We start from the raw sequence: 12629 nt of genomic DNA, 5'->3' as shown, positions 1-12629 counted from the left end.
AATAATAGATTCTAGCGAGAGCATGTGCCGGAGAGATGATCCCTCTGTTTCAACAAGGGCTGACTGAGAAGCAGTGGCTCAAAACTTACAAAGGTTTGCAGCTTTCTGGGCACTTTTCTCCTTTCTGTGGGCTGAATATTTTGAAGAACCAGGAGAAAACAAAGTTGTATTAGTTGTATAGATTGGTTGGTTGGTTGTACTCCAAGGTGACATCACATCAAAGTCTGGAATTTCAGGTCTTTATACTTGTCAGACAGTTGCTATGAGATGAAATCATAAAGGGTGAATCAAACTGTGCTCCTTTCTCATTTCTCTTTCCCTACACAGCTCCTGGTACCCCATGTGCGCTTCACAATAGCCATCAACACCAAAGCCCGAGAGCAGCTCATCTGTGAATGTGGTCTCTTTGACAAGGTGAGACAATCATGCTTCTGCTTTCCTTCCCCCGTCTACTTCCCTGCAACCCTTCCTCTGACTGTAAGGCTTACTCCCTTCCCTGTTGTGCTGTGGTTTTTTTCTTGTGCTAGATATTCAAAAAGTTGCACGAGACAACATGAAGATACTGCCTTTCACCTTTAATTGACCAATTCAAAACTGAATGGGGTCTGTAGTAATCATAGGCACTAATGGCTGTTTGGATTATGTGAACTGAGCTTAGATAATATGCAAGTGCATGTGTGCATATACAGATGCACAAAATTATATGCAGACGTGTATAATTTTATAGATATAGAGGCAAACACATGGTATGTTTGTACATTATAGGGCTGTAGGGTAAAATTTTCAAAAGCACCTGAGTGATTTAGGAGGCTATGGCCCATTTTCAGAAGTGAAAATGGGACTTTAGGCGCTTGTGAAGATATTTACTCATGGTGTTTGTGTGTTGAATACTAGATGTCATTGCTGTGTTGTTTGTGCCCAAAAGTTAACGTTATTTAAATGTAGCTCTTAGACTTCATTTTTGAAGTGTTTAATTATTTGCATGGAAACTGGCTTGTTTATGAAAAATAGTGTAAGGGTCTGATAAGACAAGGAGATAAACCAGGTCTCACTAAACACCCTGCTAGAAGCGATGCTGAAAGCAAGATAGGTTTCTATGGATCACCAGTCCCCTGTGTCAGTCCTGACCACCATTTCCTTGAATTGCAAAAAACAGTAGAGTCATGGCTTTGTGATGATGAATTTTGGAACTGCTGCTGCTATCAACTTGCAGCCATTCCACTTTGGACTGCAGTTGTTTCAGATCTCACTAGCTAAGCATGGCTGGATCTGCTCTGAACTTCTCAGCACCGTGTCTGTGGTACCGCATCATGTATGCACTGCAGGCAACTCCACGCAGAAGTTCACAGGTAACTGCTCACTGAAGGAAAAACCCTGCCTTATATTGGCAGAGAATCAGGCAGGCAGGAGGCCAGCTGGTAACCAATGAAAATGAGATAAGTGTTGTGTGAATTACTGCAACTTGGGATGCTTGCAGATAATGATTTTGCTGTCTTTCAATAAATGAGCCTCCACTGAGAGCAGTTTCCATTTGGGGTCAGATGCAGATGATTAGGTTAAAAAGCAGCTAGAATTCAGTAAATATAAGATGAGTGATAGGAAGGTGGTGGGGCCATATGTTAGACAGAGAGAAACTTAGAGGGAAGAACATTTTTTCGAAATATTTAATCTGATGCTGTTATGATGCAGCTTGTTACGGGCATGCCATACTTCCACATGAGATGTAAACTGAAGCCTTGGCCACTTCTGATTTGGTCCCATAGCACATTTCGTAAGATGTGATCCAGTTGTTTTGGCCAAATTCCAGTTTGAGTAATTACATACTGCCACCCTTACCGCCCCTCGAATTGGATGCTGTATCCATCTTCGCCTCCTGTCATAAACTGTTGTGTACAATTGTGGTGCATGGTTAAGCTGCTGGCATGTTCCACCCCAGAAGTGACTGTGTTCTAGTGACAGGCCAGGTGATTCTGGGGTGCGTGTGCGTATGCATGTGTGGTAAAGTGTTTTGGGATCCTTTGGCAATAAATGGAAGGTATTATTAGGAGATGCTATACGTGGGAGAAAACCAGTCTGGAAAAACCCTGGGTATGAATGATTATCCGCTAAATGAGTGTGAAACAGCCAAACCCAAATGTGCAGTCTCACTCAGTCTGGCTAAGCCAATAGTAATTCGCATGGAGGTTTGAGTTTCTCCTGCAGAAAAATGTGCGGACCTGCTCCCATACCAGCTGCTGGGAGGCAGACAAGACAGCGTGTGAGGCCTTGGCAAGGGCAGCCACGTTCTCCTAATGCTCTTGCGTCTCGTTTTTTACACTGAAGGCGAATGCCACTGGCGGAGGTGGACATGTGCAGATGGTCCAGCGAGCAATGAAAGAACTTACCTACAGTTCCCTCTGCTTCCCAACGGAAATCAAAGCCAAAGGGATGGACAGCAAGGAAGATATTCCATATTACTACTATCGGGATGATGGCATCAAAGTCTGGGAGGCAATCAAGAGGTAAGAGACACTGTGTCTGTGACACTTCTGCTCTAAAAAGGAGGGGCAGAAACTCCATCCTGGGGTTCCAGTTTATTTGTCACTTTGGATCAAACCTGCCTGTCTTTTCTTGTAAGTAAAAATGTTGGGGGCGGGGGAAGACGAGAGAGGTGGGAAGTTTGTTGCCAGCCCTGCAAATTGAACCTGGGCTCTGGGAGTCATGCCAGGTACTTTCCTTCTTGTGTGTCTTGACCAGCGACAGAGATTCTGCCGGCCAAATTCTGCCCCCAGAGACACCTGTGCAGCCACATGCTTTTCAGTAGGATTGCACGGGGTTAAACGAGGGTGGAATTTGTCCACAAGATGGAACATAATCAACTGTTCTGTCAATGATGGATGAATTCGTCTTCCTGTCCCAGAGCTGTTAGCTCTGCAGGGCCAACAGGCCTCATTCACACTAGAGAGTTGTGATTTCACATGTGGACAGGCCGTTATTTTGGTTTCAGAGTGACTTATTCTGGCTTAAACCAAACTAGGCTTCAGCTAAACTGAATTAAAGCCCTCTTGAACTGAAAGCAGATCCCCACCAGGATTTGCACTAGTTTAAAAAGCAATTTAAGTTAAACCAGTGCCACTTTCTCGTGTGGACAAGGCCTGAGTTTTGCCAGCAGCTCGGACTGTGTACACGCACAGCAGGGCAGATGCACTGCGTAAAAAGTTGCATTCTCACACAGTCATTTGAATCACACTCGCAGAACTGACTGATTCATATGGCTGTTCTCCCTCATGTTCTGCTTTTCAAAAATTCTTGTTTTTCCCCCTTTAGGTTTTTTTTTTTAAAAAGCCCTTTCGTCTCTGATCACATGACTTTTTCAAGTGAATTCAGTAAAGATCTTTATCTTACTGATTGCTGGGACTCTTTCATATGAAAAGCATTAGTGCACATTATTAATAGTCATAATATTTGGAAACTCCGGTTCACGTTCTTCTCTCCCATGCTCAGCTCTTGGTTTGGCAGCTGTTTATCTTGAGTATCCCGGCACTGTTAGATCCCATATGAAAGGCAAGGAAGTCCCAACTTTCATGCGGTTATTTTCTTGATGCGCTGGGTGGTGTTTTTCTCCCCTTTACTGATTAATCTTGCTTATATGCCATTACAAATACTGAATAGTACTTTACTCCATTGATAGCCCCATGGCAGCCAATGGGAGTGCTTGCAGGTGCTAAATGGCATGGGGGAGGGTGTCAGAATCTGGTCCTCAGTGAATCATCCTTCGTTAACGAGTAGTTCAGTTTCTCTACTCTCAAAGTGCAGAATTTGGAGAGCTTTATCTCCGGCTGTTGCAGGATTTTGTTTAAGAGCACTTTGTGTCAGCAGCCTTTGCAGAGGGAGGGAGTTCAATGGAAGTGTTGGAATAGAGAGAGGCTGATCACTTAGTGCACCGGGTTAGGAAGGAGCTCCAGGAAAAGAGGGTAAAGATGGAGAAGGAGAGAAAGGGAGATTTGGGCAGAAGGGAGTGTGAAGAAATGTCATCAGAGATCTAGGCAGGAGTAGAGCCTCAAAGGGGAAGGCAAGAAATGCAGACTTGATTGAGGAGGCCAGAGAGAATGAATGGAGGGAGTCAAAGAACAGGGGTGGGGGAATCAGGGAGTGATGTCATTCTGAGCAGGCTGAAGGAGATGTGCAAAGGCCAGAGATAATGCCATAGCTGCAGATGACTTGGAGCTGCTAGAGGGACTCCCCACCCAAGCCACATTGCCATCAATGAGGCCCTCTGAGATCATGGAGCCCTGCACCCTCTGCTGCCTCCTGTCCTGGGAGCAAATGCACGTTTGGAAGATTGCGGCTGTGCCCGCCTGCCAGTGCAATGTTTGATGTGCTTTCTGAGACGCCTCGGCAAAGGGTCTCCAGGGAATGACAGGGCTTCCCTTCTGCTCTTTGTTCCCTTGCTGTGGCTGAAGCTTCATGATGGACGTGATTGACATCTACTACAAGAGCGATGAGGTCGTGTGTGAGGACATCGAGCTCCAGGCCTTCGTCAAAGACGTCTACGTCTATGGAATGAACGGTAACAAGTCTTCAGGTGAGATGTGTCAGCCTGGTCAGGGCTGAGACTTCCATGGTGCCAGCCAACACTCAAAGCGACGCACCCCAAAGCCTTGGAGTCCCTCCCTCCCAGATTTGTGGTTAAGGCACTGGGCTGGAACTCAGGAGATCTGGGTTCTAATCTGTCTGTCAGCTCCCTGTCTGTACATTGGGGATAACTGGGCTTCATCTTTCTGTTTGGTTTGTAAGTTTCTTGGGACAGGTATAGTTTTGTGCACAATGGGGCCTTTATTATGGTCGGGGCCTCAGGACAATGCAAATAATAAATAGAAAAGCATCTTCGATTCATCTAGTCCAAGCCCTGCTGTAAGCAGGGAGGGCACTGGCTATACCTGTATCTCCCTGCCCTTCAGATTGACCCAGTGTCATGCCATCGCTGCCTTGCTATTAAGGTATTCCACACTTGGAGGTGTGCAACCCTCACAACGCTTTCAAAGCTGGATTCACTTTCGCTTTCTCTTCTCTCTGCTTCCCCGTTCTTGAAAGTAGCTGGCTGGAATTGGATCTGCCCATAGATTATGTGACTCTGGTCTCACCACCCTATATATGCATTCCCCTTCCCCCTCCCTCCACAGTCTGGCCTCAAGGAAGGGTGGGGAAATCTGTGCTGGCGGGAAGAGCATTCTGCACAGGAGACCCCTCTACTCCCTTTTCTACCGCCAGCTGCCTCCCATAGGTTAACAAAAGCGTGGCTTTCTCTGCAATCACCTCTTTGGAGCTCCACTTGGTTATACCTAGTCTTAAGGGTGTCTGATGTGAATATTTCTGTTCCTCCTCCCCTTGTTTCCCACGCAGGTTTAGAATGGTCATTTCGCCACCTCCCACCATCACTTAAATGCTGCCTTCAGGCTAATCACACATCATTGTCCCTTTGCTGCCTAGGTCATTTACTCGCCAGACCTTTTAGACATAGCTCAGCTTGAATTGTGAACTGAGGTGAAAGGGGAATGGCTGAGAGTTCTCCGCTCTCATTCATGTCCTTAGCTGCTGGGGGCCTGGTCGGAAGGTATAGAGTGGAATTGTTTTTAAATATAAAAACACCCTTTGCCTTCATATAGAACCTTTCACCTGAGGATCTCACAGGGCCTTACAAACATCAGTGAAGTCTTAAAAGCCCCCTGTGAGGTGGGCCAGTGTATCCACCATTTTACAGATGGGTTGCTGAGGATCAGAGAGGCCCCAAGGCCACCCGGCAGATCAGTAGCAGAAGCCAGGACCAGAAATCCGTGCACTGTTTGACCTACCGCTGGCCAATAACTCAGGTGCGCCGTAACTGATCCAAACCTTAATTCCAGCTTTCTTCTCCTCCGCCTTTTAGGATTTCCAAAGACAATCAAGACCCGCGAGAAGCTATCGGAATATCTCACTGTGGCGATATTCACGGCGTCAGCCCAGCACGCAGCTGTGAATTTTGGTCAGGTACGGGTGTAGAAGAGTTGGACGCATTGCTGGAGCACCACCCTCATGGCTGGGTGTGGAGCAGCAGCTCTCTTCTCGTGGGGTGTCTCCTGTTGACCATTGCCCCAGTCCCACAGTGGCCTGCCTCCTCTCGCGACTCAGCCCCCTGGCCAGGTCATGTTTAATCCCCTCCCTGCCAGGGAGTCTAACAAATGTCCAGTCTCCTTATGTCCAGTCTTTGGCCCCGACGCTGGGTCCTCTGGGCTTTGCACACCCGTGGCTCAGGGCTTTCCAGTGTCCCTATCCCCTTATATCTGGGGGGGCTTCATGCCTCCTTCCCCAGTGGCTGGTAGGAGACACCAGGCTCTCCCTCTCCTGAGGGTTCCAGCCCAGGGACCCTCTGGTGAGCAGGCAGGGTCTGTTTATTCAGACCCACCCCCAGCTTCCTTCCTGAGCTTCTTCCTGCTGTGGTCTTTTCCCAGGCCTTCTCCCCCCTGCATCCCTAGGTTCACCCTTCTCTCAGGGCCAGGACTCACTGGACTCTCCCAACATAATCCCAAACCAACAGCAGAATCTTAAAACCAACTTCTGCCTTCCTCAGACTTGCCTTTTTTCATTTCTCAATCTAACGCCTGAAAGAGCTCTCTTCCAGGAGTCTAGTCCAGTATGAGGGCTCCCCATCGGAGCCTGCTCCACCCCCAGCAGCTGCTCCATGTCTCTGTGGGCCTCTAGCCAGACTTCTCTACTCAGGAGTGGGTCCCAAGGCCAACTCTCTCCCAGACTTCCTCTTTGATCCTCCCACTGTCTCCACTCTCTAGTCCCAGAGAGTGACTGCAGAGTTGCTCCCTGCAGCAACCCCAGCCTGCCAGTCTTTAAGGCAACCAGCCAGCTCCTCCACAGCTGAGATTCACCTTTAATTAAGCCTGGCTCACTCTCCAGATGCATCCAGGTGGGTTAATTGGCCTCTCGGGCCCTCATTAACCCCTTCATTTCCTGCTTGGGGTTCACACGTTCTTTTCAAGAAGAATAGTGCTCATATCAGTTGGGATGTGTAGCCACAGTGGCTTGGACTGGGAACTTTTTTTTTAAATGTATGGTTACATGCTCAGTTGCCCTTCTATGCTAAAATACCCGCCTAGCCACCTGCAAACGCCATCAAAGTCCATGGGAACCGTGCCTTTTGGAAGGCCACTTATTTCAATGCCTAAATATGGATTTTGGTGCCTAACTTGGGTCCCAGATTTGAACATTTTGGCTACAGTGTTTAGATTTATGGGTAAAATTTTCAAACATGCCTAAGTCCCATTTTCAGAAGGGATTTAGAAGGCTAACTTTCATGGAAAGTCAATGGGGCTTAGACTTTTAGGTCACGTTGGGTAAAATTTTTAAAAGTTCAATAACCTCAACCAATGAGGAAGTGGATCTCAGGCCATTTTAAAGTTTACTGAGACACTTGCTTGTTTTTAGGTCCCACGATGGGACTCATCGTGGTACATTGCGAACAGAATGTTGGGAATCATTGTGAAAGGTATAGATAATAAGACAGAAAATATCACATTGCCTCTATATAAATCCATGGTACGCCCATAGCTTGAATACTGCATGTAGATGTGGTCGCCCCACCTCAAAAAAGATATATTGGAATTGGAAAAGGTTCAGAAAAGGGCAATAAAAATTATTAGAGGCATAGAACAACTTCCAGATGAGGAGAGATTAATAAGACTGGGACTTTTCAGCTTGGAAAAGAGACAACTAAGGGGGGATATGGTAGAGGTCTATAAAATCATGACTGGTGTGGAGAAAGTAAATAAGGAAGTGTTATTTACTCCTTCACATAACACAAGAACTAGGGGTCACCAAATGAAATTAATAGGCAGCAGGTTTAAAACAAACAAAAGGAAGTATTTTTTCAGACCACGCACAGTCAACCTGTGGAACTCCTTGCCAGAGGATGTTGTGAAGGCCAAGACTATAACTGGGTTCAAAAAATAACTAGATGAATTCATGGAGGATAGGTCCATCAATGTCTATTAGGCAGGATGGGCGGGGATGGTGTCCCTAGCCTCTGTTTGCCAGAAGCTGGGAATGGGCGACAGCGGGTGGATCACTTGATGATTACCTGTTCTGTTCATTCCCTCTGGGGCACCTGGCATTGGCCACTGTCAGAAGACAGGATACTGGGCTAGATGGACCTTTGGTCTGACCCAGTATTGCTGTTCCTATGTTCATATATTCTTTCATGATAACGGGTATCCCAGCATGACCTGTGCTGGCAGTATACCCACCACAAAACAGCCTACCTTTAGAATCCCTTTTATTCTCCAATATTGAACAGCTTTGGAAAACAAAATGTATAATAATCTCCCCTTATCACCTACGTGGAACAAATTAAGTGTCTTACCAGACTTGAATAGTCTTCCAGTGGGTCTGTCTGGACTACAAAAAAAGTGCTTTCCTAAACTCAGTTAGTTGATTCAGGTTAACCAACATGACTGAAAATGCCCCTTAATACCTAGTGTAGACACAATTTAATCCTTTTAAAATCCTATTACCTTGTCCTTTTATAACTTTGAGGGATAGTCAAGGCTACAGCCAAGGCTAACATGATTTTAAATGTGGTAAACTGCATCTACACTAGGTGACGGGGTGTTTCAAGTCACCTGACTCTAACCCCCAGCCCCACTGCTATCCCCCCCACCACACACACACACACCCTGTTTTCTTCATGTAGGCAGACCCATTTTGGCCTGGGAGAACCTAATTAAAAATTGTGCCCAGCCAGGAAAAATAGCATCAATTTAGTGTATAAAGTAGATTGCTTTCAGTATCCCGAACATCCCAGGCCAGTATACCTCTGCTCTGGAGGGACTGGAAAGACTCACAGTAAGAAGCAAAATCTTCCTTGGTTTTGACAATGTGCTCCCAGGACATCAGAGAGACAAAGGCAGAAGAGGTAATATCTTTCCCTGGATCAAGTTCTGTTGGCCAAAGAGACAAGCTTTCGAGCTTACCCAGAACTCTTCTTCTTCAGGTGACCTGAGGAAGAACTCTGTATAAGAGAGCTTGTCTCTCTCGCCAACGGAAGTTAGTCCAAAAAAAGATATGACCTCACCTGCCTTGTCTCTCTAATATCCTGGGATCTACGTGGCTACGATAATGCTGTATTAGTGACTTTCCTACATGCTGATGGTTGTGATTTTCATTGCACTCTCTTGCTTTGTTTTGCATTGCTCAGTATGACTGGTGTTCCTGGATTCCCAACTCCCCTCCGACCATGCGGCAGCCTCCCCCTACAAAAAAGGGGACAGTCACAATTGAGCACATTGTCGAGAGCTTGCCAGACAGGGGTCGCTCTTGTTGGCATCTTGGAGCTGTCTGGGCCTTAAGCCAGTTCCAGGAGAACGAAGTAAGTTCAAGACTTTGTCTGTTCTCTCTCAGGAGTGTGACTGCTCCGGGTTCACTCATCTCACAAGGCAAGGAAGGGGTTCACATTCTTCATTTGACTACTTGTAGAACCACAGACCTGGTTGTTTTGTGACCTCAATCCTTCAAACGACTTGGGCAGTGACATCGCGCCTGCCGGTCCCACTGGCAAATGGGCTGTGCACTGCCAATTACTGTATCTCTACCATGGCTCCAACCAAGAGGGTACAGTGACCTAGAGTTTTGGGAGAGGGCAGAAGGAGGGTCATGGCAAAACCACATAAACTGGGAAGCAGGAGATCTGGGTTCTGTTCCTGGCTCTGCGCAAATCACTTTGCCTCTCACTGCCTGTTTCCTCCTCTGTAAATGGGATAATGATACTCACCTACCTTGCAAAGGGGCTGTGTGGCCAAATTCATGCAGGTTTGTAGAACACATTTTGAAGGGATGGGGGTTGAGTGAGGGTATGTACAGTGATACCTTTCTGTAAGAGCCTCAACTCAAAGGGTGAAACAATGGAAGCCTCCTAGGGACACTCTGGAGTAGTTGCCCAAAGCAGGGAGCTGCATGATGGCAAAAGGGTACGTTGTGCGGCTTTTCTTTAGAATCCAAACAGACCAAAGTCTCTAGCAGCTGTGCTGATGTGTCCCAGGAGAGAGGGTTGCATTACTGCAGGATGGGACGTTTAGACAGAACAGTTGGGGCTCCAGGGTTTATCTCCAGCCTGCTCCAAGAGTGATCTCTTTGTGTCTTCTACGATTAGCTGTTCCTGGGTATGTACCCAGATGAGCACTTTGTAGAGAAGCCGGTGAAGCAGGCCATGATGAAATTCTGCAAGGACCTCGATGAGATCGTCAGCGTCATCACTGAACGGAACAAGAACAAAAAACTACCCTACTATTACCTTTCCCCAAACCGCATCCCCAACAGCGTCGCTGTCTGAGCAGAGCTCCATGAGAGGCTGAAGGTTTGGAAAGCTCCATGACACACGTCACCCGTGAGCAGGCCCATCAGCAAAACAAGAAGCAACTCGGACCTCACTCAGAGTGGACCCTGAGTGGTTTTTGAGTTACAAAATAAGTTTGGTTATTACTTTAATCATTTCGCAAGTTAATTATTATCAGGAAACATCAGTTCAAATGTGTTTAGAAGTTCGTCTTTTAAAAATAGGCTTTTACAAATCTTCAGACCCGGCAGCGTTTGCAAGCCAAATTGTGCAGGAGATCAGGAAAGTTCGGATGACTAGAAAATGACTGAAAACAGAAACTGACTGGTCTATTCATATCTCGCATTTCACTCAGCTTGGTCAGTGAAAATACACATCATCACGAGCAGCAAGTAAATTAGATTTTAATTCTTTCTGTTTTAATAAATGATGGTGACATCAGGAACAAAACAAAGCAAATTCACTTTTTAAAACTGGGCTTTTAAATCCAATTTGCAGTGTATTTTTTAATCTTAATCATAAACTTCCTGATTTGGAACCAGAAATAGAAGCCAGAAAATATCACTGTGCTTTCATATGAAGTGGTGTGGCCTCATATGAAAGGAGGGTTCAGTAATTTTTTTGAATCAGGGTGTTGTCTTTCTACATGAAATTTTAAAAGTTCTCTTTTCAGTGTCTTTCAACAGATGTTTTGTATTGTTGCGTATGGACAGACTTTTTGCTAGCAAAGCAATAAATGCAGACTGAGAAGTGCTTTTGCTCAGTTTGTTTCCTGGTTGAGGTGGGTCGTTTTCAGGGTTTGGTTCTCCTTTTTTTTGTTTTGTTTAGTTTAGGTACAATATGGCTCAGTGTTTAGAAATGAAAATCTGAGGTGGTAGATCAAGAGGGCTGGTATGGGAATAGAAGGGCCCCAGCGCCTCTGAAATCAGCTTCTCAATGTCTGCCCCATCAGCACCGTTCACCATCTTTATCAGAAGGCCTCTTTCGTTAAGTAACTATTTTTTGTCAGTACCATTGAGTAATTAAGACCAGCTTCACTGGCTGTATGCATGTATATAAACTGCAGAAATGCCCCCTCCCCTTCCCCCATCACGCACTTATAAGGATACCTAAGTGTTAGGAGGATCAGGGACATGGAACAATATGTGTTTTGCCTCCATGTCCTTTTAGCTGAAAACCCCAAACCTTGACCTTGATCTTCACAGTGTCGAATCAATAAATAGAACAACTTCTGTCTGAGAGCTTGGAGTGGGACTAGTGTGTGAAAAGCCCCTGGACTGGTTTGTGTCAGGGCTATTTGGTGTCATCTAACACAGTTTGACATTTCCGCTTTGCTCTGCATTGAAGTCACTAGGCTTGAATAATATGTGACCTGGCTGCCACTGCATGGCACTGGCAAATTACTTCTTGGAAAATGGAGATTACCGTTGGTTATAAAGAAACTCAATACAAAAGGCTAAATTCATTTGTGGTGTAACCTCATTGGTGTTACACCATGAATGAAGTTGGTCCACTCTTTTTTTTAAACACAGTAATAATGAATGTAGAAATGAGATTAGGGAAACATAAAGGGAAGGTTTGTGCTTTTGTTAATAAAACTCTTGGTTATTTCTCCCATACTTTGTTGCCTGAAATATACCCTTGTGCCCTTACAGAATGTATTCTCCATAGATAAGTCTGTTTTGTTAATGGAATAAAATTGAACAAGAAAATAGGTCTGAATATTTTATTTCTCAATATCGACCATGATCAACTATTACAGAGGATCCATATATACCGAAAGCCAACAGATGGAGAGGCACTTTATGAATTAGTACAGCTCACAATTTAGAGACGGTCACGCTTCTGCAGTTAAAGAAATATGGTCATTTTCACTGTTAACAATGAATTTTAGAAAACGGTGCCATTAAAACATGTATGTTTTATATCCCACTATGTTGCATATTCCCCGCCTTGGTTTGTGGAAAGGGAAAGCCGAATAGCTTTCATGCACCTTACACTACAAATTGTTTTTCCCCCCACCAAATAATATCAGCAAATGCAGACGATAAAACCGCTTCCTGCTGGGCGATAGTATATTTAAAGTTGATGTGCCTTTCTTTGACCACAGTACCTAAAAAGTGATGACTGCAGGAGTAAAGCCATGTCTTTGTTTAGCAATCGGGGGGTATTTATCAGGGGATCAGATGTCTTTGTGGGCAAGTTGCACAAAACAAACTACAACCAAGCTACACTAGGAAATACTGCAGATACTACGCGCTCTGGTATAGTCGGT

General features: G+C 45.4%; 1 protein-coding gene across 1 annotated transcript in view; it reads left to right on the top strand.

Moving 5' to 3' along the window:
• ALOX5 (arachidonate 5-lipoxygenase) overlaps positions 1-12066 on the top strand; it is a 54230-nt gene extending 42164 nt beyond the window's left edge. Inside the window, exons 9-14 of the mRNA XM_048858760.2 lie at positions 328-414; positions 2323-2501; positions 4443-4564; positions 5906-6006; positions 9221-9391; positions 10172-12066. Of these exons, the coding sequence (XP_048714717.1) occupies positions 328-414; positions 2323-2501; positions 4443-4564; positions 5906-6006; positions 9221-9391; positions 10172-10351 (840 nt within the window). The 3' untranslated portion in view covers positions 10352-12066. The remainder of the gene's footprint in view (positions 1-327; positions 415-2322; positions 2502-4442; positions 4565-5905; positions 6007-9220; positions 9392-10171) is intronic.
• The last annotated feature ends 563 nt before the right edge of the window (positions 12067-12629 follow it).

Source organism: Caretta caretta, chromosome 7, assembly GCF_965140235.1.
Source record: "Caretta caretta isolate rCarCar2 chromosome 7, rCarCar1.hap1, whole genome shotgun sequence".
In the NCBI taxonomy this organism is placed as follows: Eukaryota; Metazoa; Chordata; order Testudines; family Cheloniidae; genus Caretta; species Caretta caretta.
This window is presented reverse-complemented; position numbering and strand designations above follow the sequence as displayed.